The 21430-nt window shown below is 42.6% G+C and overlaps 1 protein-coding gene across 1 annotated transcript in view; it reads right to left on the bottom strand.

Moving 5' to 3' along the window:
• Positions 1-4378: 4378 nt before the first annotated feature.
• The window catches only part of KATNAL1 (katanin catalytic subunit A1 like 1), a 43234-nt gene continuing 26182 nt past the window's right edge, over positions 4379-21430 (bottom strand). Inside the window, exons 5-11 of the mRNA XM_074815891.1 lie at positions 19629-19753; positions 19018-19123; positions 14098-14256; positions 13114-13240; positions 12029-12163; positions 9583-9709; positions 4379-8082 (exon numbers count right to left, since the gene is read on the bottom strand). Coding sequence (XP_074671992.1) covers positions 7884-8082; positions 9583-9709; positions 12029-12163; positions 13114-13240; positions 14098-14256; positions 19018-19123; positions 19629-19753 — 978 coding nt within the window. The 3' untranslated portion in view covers positions 4379-7883. The remainder of the gene's footprint in view (positions 8083-9582; positions 9710-12028; positions 12164-13113; positions 13241-14097; positions 14257-19017; positions 19124-19628; positions 19754-21430) is intronic.

Genomic DNA, 21430 nt, shown 5'->3' with positions numbered 1-21430 from the left:
ACATGTTGATTCTATAAATACATTCAGGGATGTAGGATAAATATCAGGGAGTAAGAACTGTTTGTTAGAAGACATTAGCACAAGATCAGAGGGATATAAATCAAATGTGAACTTATTTAGATTGAAAACTAGTAAAAAGTTTCCAAATCATCTATGGAACACAAAACATCTGGATATGCCACAGAGCTGGAAAAGGCCTCCTGGGTCTCTGGCTGCAGTGGGCTCTACTCTGCCTTAAAACTGGTTAGTTTTTAATTTGTTCCTTTGTTTTAACATAAGTTTCCTGCTCCTCTCCCATCCATGTCCATACTGCATACCTGGGGGAGTGCTTTTCCCTCTCCTCCCCATTGATTTTCCCTTGCCCAGAGCAGGTGGGCACCCAGGGACGCAGCCCAGCATGCCGTCCCACCCCGCCACTGCCTGACCTCCTCCTCAAGCTTCTCCCCAGCCGAAGCCATTTGCTCTCACACGCTTCGCTTGGGGTTGTGTCTTGCAAAAAGCACAGCTGCCTTGGCAGGTGACGGGGGTGAGCGCAGACAGGGCACCAAGAATTTGCTTAAGCTGGGTAGGTTCCCAGTTTAAATAAACCTAAATTCCCAGGATCTAGAGAGGAAGGCTGACCCAGCAGTGGCCAGTGTGCTGCTGGCAGCCCTGCCAACGGAGGGGCCCGCCACCTGCCCATTCCCCCCTGAGCTGAGGCATGCGGATCCATCATGCAGGGGAGAGGCGCGTGAATCACAGCTCTCAGCAACTCGGCGAGGGGGAAGGAGCCCAGTCCCCCAGCACCGTGGTAGAAATGTCTAATTAGATACAACAGAGGGATAGATATGCATACTCAGGGACTTTTCCACACAAGCATAAATTAAGGAAAGCCAAATATTTATTTTAAATAGCTGTGCCATATGCTGATGAAATGTTAATCTTCACAGAAAAAAACACACTGTAAATAAACTCCCCAGAAGCACCTCACATTCACAGAGCTTCATCTTTCTGAGCAAACTAACAAGAAAATAAAATCAACAGCATCCATTATAGTCTCTCTTCCATAAGAAATTCAGGGAAGTTTAGGATGACATGGGCCAGTGCTTTTCAAACTATCATCTGCAGCCCCCAGGAGCACCACAGGCTATTTGTTAAGGTCCTGCAGAAGGTATTTAAGAAAAACAAACTTGCTGTGTTTAATTCACAATACAGGGATCTTTGGCCTCAGTAGAAAAAATGCTAGGGGGCTGCAAATCAAAAGCAACTGAAAAATACTATTTACACTTTAGAATCAGGAACTGAGTCAGAGGGACAGTTTTGTCTCCTCCACTGATCCCAGGACCTTGGTTGAGTGACTTCACTTCCACCTCTCTCCTCATCCTTCTACCACCTCAACTACCCATAAGCATTTTCAGCATCTCTTCTTGTGCACCTGAAGAGTATCCAGCACAACAAAGCCCCAGGACCCTACAGAAACACTTCACTATTAACATCCCCTTATTCTTCTAGCTCTCCAAAACCAGTCTGGCCCCAGAACATCCCAAAGTTTGAAGACATTTCAAGATGGGAAGCAAGCTATTAGGAAGTCAAATCTGATTACCTAAAAGGCAGTTTTTATAGAGGCTGTAACAAACCGGCCCTGGAGATTGGCATGTTTTTAAGCAGCAAGACTGGGCGACGAAACCTGTCAGCAGTTGGCTTCCTTTGTTCACCAAGCCACTTCCACCCTCTTACATACGTTTTCCTCACTGGCAAAGATGCAAAGACCACCTTTTTTATCAACATGCATATTGCAGTGTTGTCAGCAGCTCCTTAAGGTTAGTCCCTTTTTCTTCTTGGTTATATTTATAAACCCTGTGCAGAGTTGCTATGGTTTCTGTTACCGCCAGTCCAATCGGTATTCAGTGCAGTTCCTCTCACCTTCACCATTTGGGTGACCTTTACTTCACAAGGAAGATCTCATGCCATCAGCCTGTTCAATTAGATGTCACACAACATGCTGTGCTAGAACACCAACCGCTAAGCAAAAGAGGGCTCTGTGGAACCAATTCATCTGCAAAGGCTGTCTGAGATGGATAAACAATGGTAATTATTTCAAAACAAATTGGAACCAGAAAGCACAACCCAGCAGTGTTAACTGCTAGACAAAAAGGAAAGCCACAAAAAGAAGAAATTTCAGCTCTCAATGTCTTGGGTACTCCGGTATCTTCCTCTAGGCAAATATTTTTCTACCTTTCTTGCTTTCCAAAGTCAAGTTCTAAAAACCATTACTTCCAAGACAGTTTCTTTTACACCAGTTGAATAACTTATGCAAGGGACTTCTCACGAATGGGAGCAATACAGTTATAAACTAGCAGTAAGAATTTCTCTCTTTGCCAAACTAATATTCTGAACATTATATTTAAGCCACTTTGCACAAAGCTACATTGCTTACTGGACAGCCAGATAGCCAAGTGGGATACATGATGCTTTCCTCCAAAAGTAAGCATGCTGGGAATGGGTTCAGCAGCTTCATGTACCGACCAGATCACAAGATCCCCAAAACCCTAACCCAGACACTGAACAAAAAAACCCCAAGGCTTCTCCCTAACTCCAAGAAAAATGCTCCTACTACAACAAAGAAGTCACAAATACACAAAAGCCAGAAAACAGAGCTTGGACATGGTATGAACCTAACTCTGCCCATACAGTGGGAATGGGAACATCCCCACACTTTGCCTCTTCAAAACAAAACCAGAATTTTCCTTATGGCACCTCCTTGGTTTTTGAGGTAAGTGTTCTTGCACTGGGCAACCAGGCTAGCCAAGACATCTCATCCCATATGCTTTTAATGCCAGTCGTTGCTTTCTAAAGAAGAGTAAAATTGCCTGCATCTTTCTAAGACACCTAGGTGCAGATGTGTAGGAGCATGGCGCTTTAGCTGATCAAAAGGCAGCTCTGTATGGCACAAAAGGAGCTCCTCTGTTACAAGTACTGAACAACCGTGTATGCAGTAAGTGGGTCAGAAGCACAGGTCACAGCCAGCATACAAAAGCAGGCTGGCTTAGAAAGCAGAGAAGGTCAAATGCCCCTGTGCTGTGGGAGGTGGGAACATCACTGGCTGCTGCAGCTCTGTTAGCTCAGGTTTGTTTGGAAGTCGGGCTCTGAAACACGGGTGATTGAGGCATCCGCAGCCATGGCCAAGCTTTCGCACAGCACTCTCATGAAACAACGTGAGCAGGGAAAAAGACCATGTGCCACATTCTCTGAACTGAAGCATCTCTCTGCCCTTGCTATCACCAACACGCGTGGCTTTATGCAGTCTGCTTTATTCCATCAGAGCGCTACCGAAACTACTCCTGCCTGGCTCGCCTGCCGTCTGCACCCACAGCGCTGTTCTGTGGGTGGCTCACACAGAGTGGGCCTAGGCTGCTGGGTGCACACACCCACTTTACACCAGCGAGTTGCTCTGGCTCTCCCGGGCTCCTTGCTTGCTCCCTGGCAGCACAGTGTCACCTGCACATTCATCACGTACTTATCTGTCACTACAGACCTGAAAAAAATCTCAGTCCACAATTTGATTCAGGGTGGCTTATTCCAAAAACAGAGAATTTTTCACTATTTCCTCTGCTGCTTCCACCTCCTTGAGCCTGGATTGCACAGCTAAATCTTTGCTCGCTTGATGGAGGACTTCTTTACAGCACACAAGTGCTTTCATCTTTACCATGATCAGAACAAGTCAGTGCGCCTTTGCTATTTGAGTCTCTTTTAAACTGGGGTGAGCTGAACTTTCTATGCAAAGATTCGACCTCTCCTGAAATCCCTTGATCAGCAATTTCCCTTGCTCGCTCTTTCATGTTTGAGGTATTATGAAACACTGGAAACTACACATTCTTTCATAAGGAAGTTAGTGAGAAAATTCAAATAATCAACTCAGTCCCAGGAGACTTGGGGTCTCTTTCCAAGTTTGAAAGCTCTTTCCTAACAGAAGTTTTGCTCTTGAAAGTCTTCTGGTTAGCAGACAGCTGATGATATAGCTTCTCTGGAGCCCGATTATACTTCCAGCCCAGGGGCAAGTAATAAAAAAGCCTGCCCTGCTCTGTGAGGTCTGAATCAGGTGCTAACACTGAACATCTGCTGGGGCCTCTGCTGTCCTCTCCCCCACCCTCCTTCCATGTGCTGGGCATTGGAGTGTTCTCCATTTTATAGCTTGTGGCAATGAAAGGCCAATTTAAGAGGGAAAGCATTGCTGACAGTGTTATCCAAAAAAAACAGACTCTGCTTTAACAGCTCTCCATCCAGGATTTTGGTGAGTCCAACACCACCGTGACATGCTGAAAAGATCTGCATTGTATGGCAGCCTTTGGAAACAGTTACCAGCAAAGCGTTCACAGACCAACCCGGGCGAGACAACACACTCTACACGTAACGTTTATTACTTCATGCAACCAGATTGCTTATTGTACAAAAATTAACAGTGCCACCCAAGAGGGCTGTCACAGATGTTTAGAAAGAGACATGTAAACACAGCTTTAAAACATGTTTTTTATGTAATTTAGGTACAAACTACTGAAGCACCATCCATTGTGTGCGTATATAATATACACATACACACGTGCGCGCACATGTCCATACACATACAGACACAAACTGAACAAACTGTCGCAGAGGGCTGTGATATGCTCAGACATTGCTCTCAGAGGAATCCAACATCCCTACACAAGGTGTGTCTACCTGTGGGACACAAACTGGACTTATGCCGAGCCGTAAGCTCATCCTTAGGGCCTCGAGTTGCTGCCACTGTTGGCCTGGCCTTCCTTCCCTGGTTGCTCCTTGCTGCACCTCGCTGCCGGCTCCCCTCTTGAGTTAACAACCCCATCTCCAAGCCCACCCAGGTGAGTGCACCAGCATGACTTGGTAAAATGTAAGGGTCAGCGTACGGGGTCAGATCGCTACCCTGAACAGTCTCAGCACAGAAGGAATGGTCTCTTTGCCTTCCAGAGTGCTGATCTAGCGGGGCCCGAGTCACGGGTGTAATGCTTGGGCACAACCATCGTACATATAAACATCTACAGCCTAGAAACTTTTGCTTTTCTGTTCTGCAGCAGTCAAGGATGAATGGACTTCTACAGAAAAAAACGTGTTTGGTGTAGAAATCATGACCTTTAGAGAAAAAGACTGCAGCACCTGAATAATTCCTACCAGAAGGAATGTCCAGTACAGTGAATTCTGCTTAACATACAAGAGGGAAGTTTAACGCCTTAAGGTAGAAGGTTCATCAAAAAGCTGAGGAAAAACATTTTTGCTAAACGCTGTGCTTTCATCAGCAAGAAGGGCACGGCTGCTTGCAATATGAAACTGAGAAAACTGGTCCTTGGACCTTTCTAAGCAGCAACTGCTGAATCCCAGCACTGCACTCAGACAGCTGAACAGGGTAAGTTATTGGCATTCATGTCTATTCCCTTCTAGATCTTGCTTGTGTAGACTAAGCTCCTCAGGCAGCAATGGCCTCTGTAGTGAGAGATCCTGAAGTGCTAATCTGGCACTGGCCACAAAAGATTCGCGTAGCTTTACTAATTTCTACTGCAGTAAAACAAATAAACAGAAGAGTAACAGCTGCGGCGTGCAGCTTCCATAAGAAAGGAATGACAGACTGTAGCAATTGCAAAACTTTCTCTCTATAAAGGTCCAGTTATTCCCCGGGAGGAACAGCGTAGCTCTGGCAGAAATTTATCCAAAAATTATAGAGTCAACACTGCTTGCTCATCTTCCAGTGCAAAGAGAACTGTTCCTTTTAGTCTGACAGCTACAGGTATTGTGAATCCCAAGGGCTCTATTGTGCAGTTAGTGCAAACTGGTCAGGAAAGAAGCATTTATTCTCCCTGTAGGTGAAGAGGGTAAAAACTGGTGTTCTTTCTGCACTAACCTCCCTGTCCAGGAGTGTAACAGGGCCTAATGTTAGGCAGTGAAGATGCTCTGTCCTTGGAAAGATATGAACAGCAGTTGTGTCTCAACCAGTCTGGAGGCCCCAGAAGGTATTTTTCTGGCGTGCCACATGGAAACATGCTTCTAAAGCCCTGACTGGGTTTCACGTCAAATGCAAGATTGACAGAATCTCCATGGTGCTTCTCCATGTAAATTGCAGCAGCCCTTTATAATGACAGGATCAATCTGAGACATGGTCTTCACACACAAAGAAATAAAACGGAATACTGACAGACAAAGCAGCAATGGTAAAACAGCTTAAAAAGTCGCTCATGTAATCAGATATATGCTGCAGAGCTGTCATGCATGTATCCTGACTATCCTTGCTATTGAACAGTAAACATACTTGAGCAGCATTTGCCTTAGTGATTCACATGTCATGGTCCAAGAGACCAGTGTGCTGAATTACTGACATTATTGGGAACTTCCAAGAACTAGCAAAAATGAGCAAATAAGGATATACTCCCATTCAAGAGGAGGTATTATCTGTTTCTTACTCCAGTTTGCCACATCTGGCTATGCCACTAGGAGTCTCAGCAGAGAGCCAAAGGACAGAATACCTACCAAACTGCACAGCAACTCACATCCACCAAGATACTTCAGGACTAGCTCACAAAATCACCAAAAATTTGAGAGCTTCCATATTCTTCTGTAAATTTGACCTCTCCTTCTCATTCCTACCACGGGAAACCTTCATATGTCAGGCTCGCTTTCCAAGTCTGTGAAAAGCTCATATAGTCAGCATGGCAGTTATACTCTAGCGAGGGGATTTCTCATGCTGGAGTTTATAACCCAACCCTTCTCATCCCTGTACTTGTACATGGGAAAGGAAGAAACAGATAAGAACAGATTGTATATTGTCCCCTAAATCAGTAACATTTATACATTTTTAAGAAATCTTCATTTAAAAAAAATTAAGCATGAAGAGTTCTACAACGTAAACAGGTGTGTATGCCATTGCCTAGTAAAGCTAGGATGGAGTTCATGTCTAATCAGAAGAAGTGGAAGTCCACAGCCATGTGTTTTAAGGACAGCCTTATATCTTAAAGACAGCCTTGATATTAGTGTCTTTACTGTATTAAACTTTTGGTACTTAAATAATAATAATAGTAATATCTAGATAGCACAGACAAAGTATAGGATGATACATTAGCATAAAAGTGCAAGATGTAATTTGAGTCAAAGTGCCTACTGGTCAAACTTCAAAGTGTCTACTGCTCAAATTGGTACAAACTATGCTCAGACATAAACCATAAACCAGACTAAGAGCAATCAAGGCCCTTTTCTTTTCCTCTCATTTCCATCAGAAATCGTCACAGGTAACATCAATCCAGTCTGAAGTAACATCAATTCCAAATGGGTGTACATGAGAGGAAAGTCAAGCCCATGTCTTGATGGAAAAACTGATCCTCATTTCCTCTGTGTAATGGCAATTAATCCACAGGCTTTGCTCCGAATATCCGAGCAGAGAGAGAGAAAACAGTAACTTCGATGCCACATTCAAGGGAGGCAGAGTCAGCAGCTCAACAGAAATGTAGCACTTAAGAGCAGGGGGTACAGCAAGCCCTTGTTAGCTCCTCTGGAGTCACATCCCCCCGCTGATTGATTGATTCCAGCCATGAAAGATGACTATGAGGAGGTTAAGTAACACTGCTCTTCATTGGAAAAATAAAAAGATTATCCTCACAAGCTTAATTTTCCCCTTCCTGTTTGTCTTATTTTACTATTTCAGAGATAAAATATCTTTTACAATATCAGCTCCTTATTGTGTTCATTCCCTTTAAAGGCAAATGGAGTTTAAAAGATCTTGTCACCAGAAGGGGGTGGGATGGGGGCAGAGGCAGACCTTTTATTAAACCTTAAAAAGATTTCTAACTCATTTTGCAAGTGAAAACAACAAAAGCCATAAAACTAGCAAAGGAGAGCTGTCACTGAGATTAAGCAGATCCAAACTCCGTCATCCATTTTTCATACTTCTCCAGGTCTGCAGCAGAAACAGATTTGGAGATTTTCTTCAGAGCCAGCTCAAAGTCCCCCTTGGTAACCGGCATCTGAAGCTCCTCTTTAGAAAGCGCACGAATCTCTTCTGGAGTTAAGCCATTAATACGTCGTCTCATTGCCATTAAAGAGGCATCCCTGAAAATACAGGACAATGTATGGGAGCTAATTGCTAGCAGCATGTGCTGTAAGCCTATGAATTTTGATTGTATTCTCTTGCTAGAAACCACTGGCAGGAACACTTAAGAGAGCATTTATTTACCATAGAAGATGCAATTCACATATTTCTTAGCTTCCACATTCCCAGATCACTACATTAATTCAACGTAAAGAATGCATTTGCACCAAAACCCATTTAAGCATATGGTAAATGTGCAGAGATAATTAAAACTATAAAACTGAAAACCTTTTACAATGATTCATAGAGATGAAATTTTACAACTTCAGTGCAGGAAAGGGCAGGGTGGGAGAGGAACTGCACTCAAAGACTTTTTTTTTTTTAAAGTAATATGGATTTTGCACCCCCATCCTCTTAGATTTCAACCTTCTCTCCACCACGTAGCCCAAAAGGACAGTCAGAGAGTGTTCAGAGTGCAGTCCAGCTCTGTCGCCTGCTCACACATAGCACCTGTATTAGTAAAGGGCAGAGCAGGAGGCATCAGACACCAGCATCATGTGGCCCTGCGGGGCTGAGGCCATCGATGCCTGTGGTTCCTCATGCTCTACCTGCTCTGTGACTCCTCTCCAGCTCGGAGCTGCCAGTGTGGCCCACTGGCACAGAGAACACTGCTCATTTCTCACACCATGGCCCACATGCAGTCCGAAATTACATTTTTTCTTTCCCCAGGTTTTTCCCAGCAAGGGATAACACAAGCCTCAGGGAGAACAGGTAATTTAACTATTCCACTGCATGACACACACCAGGTTTTCAAAACCAGGGAGTCATTTCACAATTTCAGCAAAGCAGCAGGGGAAAAAAAAAATACAAATCCCAAGCCATGTTCTTAAAGAATCAGTTTCTCTTGGCAAGGATCCTAACGTTGTAAGGGACATAGACTTCCTTCTGATAAGTTTTTTCAAATACCTATCCACGAGAAAAGACTCATTTGTCAAAAAATGAAACAAATTGTGGGAACAGGATGGAAATAAATCCAGTACTAATGCTATCTGTATCACCCTTGCACCTAGAAGCTTCAGGCAGAAACCAAGACTATGCTGCACTGAGGGCTGTCCAAACATACAGCATATAGAAGTCTCAAAGAAGTATGCTGTAAAAGGTTTATTTGCATCACAAAATTCTAGCTCTTATACTCGTGGGATTTAAAAAAAAAAATCCAAACCTGTTTTGCACTACATTAACAAATGCAGACAAATGCAACCAATGGTAATCTGAGATTTGCTCAGAGAATTTTTTTCTCTTCAGATCCAAGGGAAACTTAACCACATCTCACAGAAGGACTCCATAGTCTTTAGACTGCTCCACCTGACAGTAACACGTGGTTCCAGTAAATAGATTTGGGCCTCAGACATCGTCACTGTTAACACAGCTTCAGCTGTAGTGGGTACTGCCTTTTATCACATAATGCAAATGATGACTTTCCATGCAGTTTTATTTGCAAATTAAGGGGAATGAGATACCTGCAAACATTAGTGATGTCAGCACCAGAATAGCCTTCAATCTTCTCAGCAATTTCTTCAAGGCTGATATCAGGATCTAGTTCTACTTCCCGAAGATTAATCTTAAGTAGTTCTGCTCTGCCTTTTGCTACAACACAAAAATACTTGTTTGAAGACTTGCAGGAGTAACATTAAAAAAAAGATACAAACACAACTTAGGTTTTACAGTGAAAACTACAAACAAAAGGGTTTAATATAAGAAAAGGAAAGAGACAGAACAAATCATAGTAAAGTGTGCAATCAAATACAGTAAAGTATATGGTTAAAACCAGTATATGAAAAGAGCATGCTCTAGAGACATTTTCCAAAGTCATACGTCATTAAAAATGTCTGTTATGTCTCAGGTGGCAAAGCATTTGGTCACACACTACCCAAGGGGACAAAACCACAATCCTACAAACGTCTGCTTCTTCTCACATCCCTTTGGATTCACTCTCTGTTCAAGTGTTTGATTGCATATTATTCACACAGTTTCATTAGAACCACAATGCGGATTCTATTAACAGAGCACAACCCCCTTAACAATAGGCTGAACTTTAAGCATATGTTTAAGCACTGTACTCAGTTGGGACCCAAGAAAGCTGCTGAAGCCTGACAGAAAACAGATACATTAATACAGTAAACATATATTAATATATTTACAATACAAATGTCCTGGTATCCCACTTTCAGACCTAGATGCAATGTGCACACAGTGATAACCAGCTGTACAAACGAGCACTTATGCAGCCAATTAACCATTTTTCTTGCAGAGGGCATGTGCATATGGGTACATATGTTAAGCAGCCTAAGCTTGTAAGAGGGAATTTACATCTGGCAGCTTAGGCCTCAGTGCTACTCTGCACAACCGTGGTAGAGAAGAGGATGACTGCTTTCCTGGCTTTTACTGCACAGAAAAATATACCAGCTCAGCATCTTTATTTCCACAGTGACCAATTTTTATGACCTAGAAAAGAGGATAACCACAACAGAAGAAACAGCAGTAGGACGGGCTAAAAGTCTTAAGGAAATGTCCACACTTACTTTCTATTTATTGATGTCCCTAAATTACTTTTTTTTTTATTTTAGGGGGGAGGGGAAATATAAAAGAAGTTAGAAAGCTTGTCTAAAGCTGCTGGTTTTGTGTGCTTTGCAGAACTGTCAATAATATAGAGTTATCAATCACACACAACTGGCACTAGCTATAAAATGGGGATTTATTATTTACAGAGCACAATGTACATACGGCATAGCTGCAGACAGCATACTGTATCAGAGAACATTCTTCTGATCTTTGTTATGGGGCTAAGCAAGTCCTTGCAGTATTTTGAAAATGAAACATGGTAGAATATATACTTGCATCAAATTCCACAACATACAGGTGTATATATGACATATCATATCACTTTTTCAATTAAAATGCCTGACCACATCAAACCACACAGCATGGTTATAAATGCATCATTTATACTTGCTCAGAACAGCTCAACATTCTTATTTACAGAACAGACACAACAGAACACAAGACTGGAAATAAAACTGGAGCACATCTCGTATGTTGTCCAGCATGTTATATACTGTGTCAAAAACCAATCTGGTTTAATTAGAAACAAGAGCAAAAGCTGATAGGATTTTAAACTAATTGGTCATAAAGACAGGCATCCTGTTAGGAGCTGTTACTGCCTGTAAGCTGCAAAGACAAGCTGTAGAACTATTAAGCATCCTTATACCTGCTAAACTCAATCACAACTGCTGTCACCATGAACATGCATCTTGTTATCTTGAGTGCTCATGCAAGGAGATGAGGCATCCACTGTACCACAAAGAAACGAAGCTATGCAAACTTCAAGTGATAGGAATCTCAAAATTAATAGGACAGGTGAATGACAGCTAGGAAAGACAATACAAGCCGAGATGTCTTAGGGCAGGAAAGCAATCAGCCTGCTGCATTCTGAGTGACTCAAAGCACAGTCACAGAGGCAAGCAAGCAGTGATTTACAATGAACTAAGCCTGTAAGTGAAAATTCATGGATCCACTTCTTTGCAGTTGTCTGCAAGGGCACGGAGTGCATTTGCAATATTTCTGAACATGTCCAAAGGCTGCCTTTGATGATCACTCAAGGATTGACTGTTAAACATTTAAAATAATTCCAGGCTCATTAAAACTAACTCTCTTTCAAAATGTAAGAACCCATCAATGGGCTTGCAATGAAATGCCGCAGCTCTTTGTTTTTAAGCCTCCAAGCAAGTAGTAGTTTTTTCTTCTTTCTCTCACTCTCTTTAAAAATAAAACGACCCAGCCAAATGATTAACCCCTGAATTTCACCACTCATCACAAAAACATCCAAGATTCCTCCCAAACCCAACAGTAATCCTAATCTCATCCTGCAAAGGCCATTTTAAAGGAAAACGCTTGTAGCAAACATACCCGTGGGCAAAGGTATATAAATCCTCTTCTCCAGTCTCCGTCGGAGAGCTTCATCAATATCCCAGGGAAAATTTGTAGCAGCTAATACCATAACCATCTTGGAAGGGTCATCATTCTCCAGAGCACCACCTACCCCTGCAAGCACAACAGTTCAGAGCAATTTCACTTCACAGCTCTTATTGATCGAGTTGCTTGCTAAGAAACACTGCACAAACACTGCAAAAGCCTGGACAAAGCTAAGCAACAGCTCTATGTAGTCCTAGTGCCCTTTTCCAAACTTCCCATTGCTTAGGTGTGACAAGACCATCATTGGCACAGAGAGACAGTTCCTTCTTTTGCTGAGTCAGGGGAGGGCTTTCTTTGACAGTGCTAATAACATAGTCATATGTGAGTGTAGCCCTACTAGTCCCACCAGAAGTGCTATCTCTGTCAAACCTGGCCATAGAAGAAACAGGAATCACCTCGTGGTCTCACAAACGAGGACTGCAAAGAAATTACCCATTTGGGGCAAAAAGTTGCCTATCCTGAGTTTACCACAATGAACCTGCACATTTGAGGACATTATAAATAGTAGTTAAACAATAGCTGCAATACAGAGGTGGTTATTATACCACTACACTATACAATATTCCTCAGATCATCATCCTCGTTATGTGCACCTGCACAGAACAGATCCTAAATCTGACTAAAAGGGTAGTATCAGCTGTCACCACAGAATACAGCAAAATCAGATTTCACAGTGGGGTCCCCGAGCCGGAGACTCTAGCAAAGGGGAGAAATTTGTTTAGATTGCACCAAAACTAAAGACCTGTATTAAACTGCACAAATCTCCACTATCTGCTTCTCCTAGAGTCTGTGTCTCTTAAATATGAGTTTTCAATTTACCATCAAAATGGCCATTTTGGAAGCAGAACACCCTTTTCAGTTATCTGCCTTCGAACACTCCAAAAATACACTACTCTCAAGTTCTGCCTTATCTTTCCCCTATCCATAAAGCCAGGTTTTCCAGATTGCTCATGTTCTTACATTCCCACCTGTAAAGAAACAGCAACCCAGCCCCAAACTCAGATCTAAACACTTGTTACCATCCATTTGCACAAGCAGCTCTGACTTGACTCTGCGACTCGCCTCGTGTTCGTCGGACGTGCCTCTGCGGCTGCAGATGGAATCTATCTCATCAATGAAGATTGTTGTTGGAGCATAAAACCTCGCCTTTATTCAAATGAAAACATCACTATTAAGGCTGCAGCAGCAAGCACAAGTCCCCATCAGACCACAACCTAGTCCCACTAGACATACTAGAAACATATCTTCCCTGACTGTCACAAGAAAGTAGTTCAAGATCTGATTTACAAAATGTCTCATGTATGCTGAAGTTTATGCACTTTAAATCGTACTCCTTGGGTCAGGGGTCTCTCAGTGTTGGTTGGTTTCTCAGCAACCAGTCTTGCAAGTGGAAAAGGAACACAACCAGAATACAGGCAGTTTTCATGTCCAGGTTTTTGTGCTGGTGACAGACAGAAAGGAGCTCAGCCTATCTCAACAGAGACAGGTTTTAACTGACAGTACTGTAGAAGTGCAATGAGGATCCCAAAGAGGTGAATGACTGTTCAGTATAGGTCCACATGGGCATGTCCTTCATATACTACACACGATGGACCACACCCACAACTTTACTGAGAGACTTGTGTTCATCATTCAGAACAGAAACAGAACTAAAGCATGTACTGCTTCTACAATAACAGTTCCAAACCCCTTCCAATTTCAAGTCTACTTCCTATGAGCTTCTTATCCCATAACCAAGTAAGAACTGAATTTCTGTCAGGGTCACAACTCTACGTTTAGTCTGGAAAATGCTATCCTAAACATGGGTGATAAACCATTTTCTTCTTAATCCTCAACAACATACCAGAAAAGGATGGAAACGCAGATTATGTTTTTCTAACAGGTTGAGGGGGTGTCAGTTCAATGAACTCTGTGCTTCCAACATGCTACTGGAGGGGCAGGAAACCAAAAGAGATGTCCTTTCTCACCTTAGTGATCCCCAGATCGTATGATCAAGGACATACCATTTCAAACAAGAGGCGGACCAGCTTCTCAGACTCGCCCCTGTATTTAGATGTCAGTGTAGAGGAAGACACATTGAAGAATGTTGTTCCACATTCTGTAGCAACAGCTTTTGCTAGCATTGTTTTGCCCGTGCCAGGAGGACCAACCATCAGCACACCCTGAAAGGTGAAAACAAAGGTAATGAACAACAAATAAAGAAACTCTGCAATTGGTATTCTACGTTACATCTCAATATGAACCAAGATCTGTATTTAAATTGTTTAATAACATAATCATCACCAGTGGAAAACAAAAGACAAGAATCTTGCTTTTGAGAACAGCACAGAAGTGTTCTGAGATTTCTTCTTACCACTCCACTGAGTCCAAATCACAAAAGCCAGTAACTGTTGCTGCACCTATCACCTGGGAAGCAGACAACAGATTTACAGCCTTGCTCTGAATCAGACAGAGCCCGGACTTGAACTTAGGCCTTTCCCAACTCACAAGGGGGTGCACAGGCAGATGAAGACAGCGAATTCTTCTTTTTGGAACAAAGGCCCCTTCACAAAGACCTTCACAGAAACCAAAATACTTTTGCAGAAAGTTGTGTTCCCTCAGTAGAGCATTTTTCTGTAGAAAAACATTTTGCCAAAAAATCCTGACTATGTGTATGTATGAATCCGGTTGATTTTTACATTTAGGTATGCACAAGAGGATTCACTGAATACAACGGTTTGTCATACTGTTTAATCTCTCTATCTCAGTACTTCTATAGCCATACTACTGCATCTTAGCAATTCCCAGATGAAACACCATCCTCACCACACTGTCGGATGGTAGAAAGGCACTGCTATTTCTGTTTTACGGATAAGCAACTGTGGCTCATTTGGACTACCTCTCAGTCCCACAAAAGCCTAATATGAACCTCAGTGATTATTCAGAAAGCTTTACACTAGAAAACTGAACTTCAGTTGTTAAGTCCCAGGTTGGCATCCACCTCATCAGACTGTTCTTCCACCTGTGGCCTATCTGAGAGTAAGGAGCACACACCTCTGCAGCTCAGCACATTCACCCATTGTTACACAAGCAGGTTTTTTGCTAGACACACAGTGCTCTCAGGACCCATGTTAGGATTGTAGCACTAAGACTGGTTAATCACTCTTGATAGTATTTCTAAATACAGTTATATTTATGGATAATCTTTTCAACCCTTCCAGCAGCAGTGCTAGGGAGGAACACCACACTGTTCCATGCCCATATAGCACTAGAATAGGGCACTGTGATTTTAAGCATGGCACTATGAAAATGTAGTGCTCAAGCAGCTTGGGCTTTTTTTTCCTCCCAACTGCAAGATCTTATTACATGCTAACAAGAGTTTCCTGAAGTAAAGCTGTACTGTGTTGCAAGGGTAATCAAATTAGCCAGAATTAGAATTGCACATCATAATGTGCTTTGCAATTAATAACTTACATAAAATGCCACAGCAATAAAATATCTGTTAAATGCAAGCCACATAGCAAATTAGATTTCATCTGTTCCTCGCAAAAATTTACTTCAAAAAGCACAAAGAATGACATGGAAGAGATCTATAAAAACAAATCAACCGGGAACACAATTATTCAAAAATGTACTATTCAAAAGCAATAGCCTCTCTGTACTCCATTTTCCATTAACTCTTAATACCTTTATTGCCATTTAACACTTAGCTAATGCAAGCTCAACATACATTCATTGGTAAATTAAGTTAGAAACATTTACACACCATCCATACAGCTAACAGTCCAATGTCACTCCTCAGGCTGCCCAAGGTTTCCCAAGCTCCAGAGCAGCAAGCGTAAAAAGTAAATGGGCTCTTTTTCTCCCCATGAACATTCAGACATATACTGTGATATGAGTTGCTGCATAGTCATACTGATATTATAATAATATTGCAAGTACAACCCTGGAGTGACTGGGTAACAATTACTCAGCATGTGATATGCAGGTCAGAGATGACTTACTGTTCTCTCTGAGTTTCAAATGTGTTTATTTAATACTTTAAAACAAGCTGCACCTCAATTCAAACCAGACTTGATCCCTGTGTTTGACAAACTGCCTTCACTGCAGGACCTGGTGATACAAGTGACTCATTTTTTGGGTGTTGCTTTGGTCTTCCATTATTATGGATGGTCAAATTCTGGCTTCAGTTACACATGCTGCTCACTGCTGAAACTGAAGCCCATCGCTTTGCACCTCCTGTGTAACTATTATAGTGAGCGTTACCTTGCACATGATACTGGTGGCATTGTATACGTGCCTAACACAGGTGCAAAGCAGCCACACCAGGTGTAAAGCCAGGGGAAAACCAAGCTCTCTGGGGATAAAGGTGATAGAAATATCAGTTAAAAAAAACCAAACAAACCCAAACTCGAGTTCTCAGCAAAACAAGATGTGCATGGTTGCAAACAGAAACACATAGGATCACGTTGCTCTTTCTCTCTGCGAACTAGGAGGCTGCCACTTACTCACTAGTTAAAATCCTTGACAAACACAAAGACTTCTTTATTCTTCCTCTAAGGCTCTGTTAATCCAAAGTATTCCAATAAGAAGCTGAAATGCTCCGCAGGGAGTAAGTATTTTGATGAAATCACTGCAGGGTTACTTCTTGTTGTTGTAACAATCACTAGCAGAGCAGTGGGAAGCACAGTGAGCAACTGGGCCTTCTTGGCACAAAACAGTTCAGAGAAAAAGAAAGAGCAAGCCCGGGGACACTCAGAAACCCGTGGCTGAAACTACACAGCACCTGCGTTGAATCAGGGAAGACAGCTGGCTCCTTCACACAAGGCACCGTCCTCTGAATGCAAGCACAAACTGTGAGGGCTGTCTTGGGAATTGTTCTCAGGAGAGTCTGAACATCCGAAAACAGATTTGGCTGCCTTTTCCCTGAATTATTGTCCTGAATGCCTAGGCTCAACAAATGCCTGCTGCTACACTGATTACTGGAAGAAACAGTCTTCCCTCCGAAACTTCTCATCCTTCTAGCACAGTCAGAGGTCAACAGTAGGGAAAATACATGCTGTTCTGTGTGAAAAATAAATTCAGGAGAGTTACAGCTTCACAAGTCACCAGGGAAAAGGACAACAATGAACACTCTTCGTGGACTTGTCAGAAATCAATCTGCATTTCAGACTGAAGAGAGGAAATCATCTTAGAATTTTTTTCCATGTTTACAACCACCTGGTTTTCAGAGGCTACACTGCTCAGTAGGAAGAGATAATCTCACGCAGAGATGGAGACTGCAGGCTGTTGTTTCTTTACTCACTGCCACAATACTTGGGAGACAAGGCCAGTGGCACTCTTCACGTTCCCTACAGTCTGCCGAGATACTTGCCTTAAAAACAGATGGCCACTACATCCTCTAGGCATGTTAACAGGTGAAAGAAAACAGCAGCTCTTCACTCCCATAAAGTTTTTGAAGACTGGACAGACAGACCCCCCATAGTCTATCATAAGGGTATGGATCAACTTCCTCTATGCCAAGAGGAAAAGAGAGATTCAGCTGTTCAAGACACTAAAATCTCACCCTACACTTGTAACCCACAATATCTAGGCCCTATCCAAGCTGATAGCTTGGTTAACCTTAAGGTTAACCTCAAGGCCACTGGTACTGACCACAAGCACTCTAAACCCCAAAGACCATATAGCCTGGGACTAGATTTGGGCTGCCCCCCTGCAACTCACTAAAACCTCCATGAAAAGCCCTCGAGCAGCAATCTCCCAGCTTGCACCGTCAGCTCCCACTCTTTCTGACTCCCCCTCTTTACTGTCTGTAGATGCAAGCCCCAAGAATGACAAGTCTTCTACTCATCAATTCCTGGAGGGCTTTGTTTTGTAAATAAGCAGAATAACGGGGATCTAGGACTGGCTCAGGCTGGAGGAGGACAACTTTGAGGGTCAGACCTAAGTATAAGCCAGAGAAGTACAAGAATCAAGCAGGAAAAGACAGAACAAGTGCTAGTAACACAAGATCTGACATGCTGCCGAACCAGCATACTAAACCACAGAAACTACTTACGTACACAGCACTAGCTCACATGCCATTGCCTTGCAGACTCAGAATAACAGAAAATTTGCAGTCTTTTTTTCCCAGTAATCCTTCTCAGTACCCAGAAAACCCTTGTGTTGTGACTAGTTATTCCAAAAACAAGTGTCAATCCATCCCACAACAAAAGCAAGATAATTCTAAAATGCTCAGCAACCTCCACCCTCCTCTTCCTTTTTAGCTCTAAGCAAGGCTGAGACTGGGCTCACCTCTGGTCCATCAGCAAGGCCATCTCAGTCCCATAATCTTCCTGTTGCCCCACTTGCAGCTCATTCTCCCACTTGGAATTTCTCCCACTCCAGCAGTAACTATGCCCAGCCACAAGTGTAATTGCAAAGCTAAATCATCGCTCAGATTAGCTCCCCTTCTCCCTGCCTCCTTGCACCATCCAGCCTGTAGTTTGCAGTCTGAGTGATAGTTGGCACATGCAGAATAAAACAGTCCAAGGGCTGGTTTTTTTCTGTGAAGTGTTGAAGAGTGGCCACCATAGTCCTAAGCAGAGCTGTCTATTAAGCATTTCTGCTTCTGTCAATATAGCCTGTACATGTGAGCAGGCATATAGGATGACATATAGAAAATATTATAAAGTCAACAAGCTATGACTGAGTAAATACAAAAGAATTATTAGTTACTGTAAAGCCTGTGTACACTTCCAGCTGTTTCTTTCAGTGCATTTTACATGAATCATTGTGAGAGGTTTTCATGAACAAATTACTGATCTTTCCCGTTTGCCTTTTTAGCCTTCTGCTACAGGCATCCACACACATTACAGCAGCAGGTAACTACACATACACTACATAACATACACACACACATAACTACAGCTTGCCATTTGCTAAAACACCAAATAAATTCCCACCTTCCAAGGTCTTCTGATCCCTTTGAAAAAATCAGGCATCCACATTGGAAGAACAACAGCTTCTCTTAATAATTTCTTGGCTTCTTCCAAATCCGCTATGTCATCCCTGTGCAAGATGAAGAAACTTGTATAAGATTCCTGTACAACAATATTTCTTCCATTTTTATACAAGAAAAATAGAAAAGCTTTTCACTTAGTACCATCTCTTTCAGCATGCCAGTATATGCCTCCTGAGAGCACTTCTATAATCCTGTGACCTAAAATTGCATCCACTTTTGGAAGGTAGGGAAAAAATCATTTTCAACTCAAGTTACCCAGAGCTGCTTAATTAAAAATTGTTTTGGACAATGTGAACACCAAAGCGGTATCTTTAAAGTTCTCTGGAGCGTACTTTCATTTCAGCAGTACCTGTTATGTTTGTACCGCACATAATATCAGTTAGCAACAAAAGCTTAACGGTAATCGTATTAATAAACTGTTAAAACCAAAAGACCTTGTTTTGCTTATCTGTAGAAGATTATGATGGCTCCCTGTTTTAAGAGTCAGAAGAAGGATAATTTCTCTCCTTCTCCACACTAGCAAAAACACTTGAATTGGAAAAATCCTCATACCAATGAATGCTTGGATTCCTTGATACAATGTCCCTTTCAAGAGCTTCGACCAAGTCTTTGTCATAACCCGCTGCATCAAATTTTGGAATTTCCCCATCACCAACTTCCTGGGATATTTTCTTTCCCTAGAAGTGAAAGTCATACAGGCTCATAAGGACATTATTCTTTCAGCATAGCCTTTACTAGCAATATATAGCAATATTGTCTGGTTCACGTCAGTATATGCCACAAGAAGGTATCAAGCTTTAACACAGCTATCTCAGCACCACAATGTCCAGCAAAACCAACACATTTACATCCTCCACTCCACAAAGATTTCCCCAAACACCTGTGGCTGCTTCCACCACAACAGCACCATGCTTCCTTCATAGATGCAGCTCACAGTGACAAAACCCTATCAGAGCTCATTACATATTATGGTGGGTGGGTTGGTTGGTTGGTTTTAAAGCAGCAAACCAGACCCTCTTAACAGAGCTGAACCACTCTTTAGACAACCGACACACTTCCTGGCCAGCTGAAGGCACGAATGCAGAAACAGCCTCACAAAGCAGGCTGCGTCACGACTTAATGCTACATTAACTCCTGGCTGAAGACCAGAGCATCCAAAGCATATTTTGAAGATGCTACACCTGCCACACTACCTACCGGAGCTAAACAACTGGCACCCCATCACCACTGAAAAGGAACACAAAAGCTGTTACACCCATTGTTTTTAATGGAGGAAAACCAAGAAGATTCTCTCCCCTTCTTTAATTGAAGCCTTCCGGCCCAGCAATTTCTCCTTTCCTCGACTGCAAACTATCTATTTCCCTCCTCTCATTCAAAGGTCAGCTCCATAAACAGTTAAAATGCTTTTTAAAGGTCATATTTATTTAAGGGCCACACCAAAAGCCCTAAAGAAGCTCCCCAGTCACCCAGGCTTCTTTGAACTACGGTAATTTCTGCAGCACGCTAATGCTCATTCGGCAACCAAGCCACACACTACCTCTGCCCCAGACGGCCCAGAATTTCTGGTTAGTACTTCCACAGTGCCGTTAAGCTTATGGGGGTGAAGTAACATTTTCCCTTTGAAGCATCAGGGCTCACACTCCTCCTCTCCCACTTCAGAAGGAAACCGCTTCCCCTCCCAACTCGACAGCAACGTTTGGCCCTGCCTGAAAAGCAGCTGCGCTGTTTTAAGGAAGGAAGCTGACTAGGGAGCTACTTTAGGCCTCTTAACTCAGCTTCTAAACACTATCAGCAGCAAGTTAAAGAATCCCAGCTGGCTGGACAAAAGCAGCCTAGGCAAAGGCGGGCTGAGAGGCAGCTGGAGACACACAAATAACCTCACAGTGGAAAAAGAAAAGGTAGCGATTACACCCCTCCCAGTTGCCGTTTGCCCATGAGGCGGGTGAGGGAGCAGTTTATCTTCCACTATTTTTATTTCTTGCTTCCAAGTGAACTCTGTTGTTTAGTACTCCCAGATCAGTTTTTTGCAATGGAAATGAAGCTGAAAGTTGCGTTTAGATAAAGAGCTAGTGTCAAAAATGTAATGGTCTGGTGTAAAAAGGAAATGGAGAAAAAAGCCCTGTAGAGCTTGGAAAATTTCAGGAGAGAGAAAATGGAATCCAAATGTAACCATTAAAAAAGGGGGAAAAAATGACAATGAAGCGAAAAGTATTTGCTGTCTTTGTTACACGCTTCTATCCCTCCGCAAGGGACTGGTTTTCCTAGTGGAAGACTTTTTCTGCACATTTGAAAACAAATCGGATGTTTTGGGTTTTTTCTGGGTGAAACGGAGTTAAGGCAGGCTTTAAAAAGCA

Source organism: Strix aluco, chromosome 2, assembly GCF_031877795.1.
Source record: "Strix aluco isolate bStrAlu1 chromosome 2, bStrAlu1.hap1, whole genome shotgun sequence".
Taxonomy (NCBI): domain Eukaryota; kingdom Metazoa; phylum Chordata; class Aves; order Strigiformes; family Strigidae; genus Strix; species Strix aluco.
This window is presented reverse-complemented; position numbering and strand designations above follow the sequence as displayed.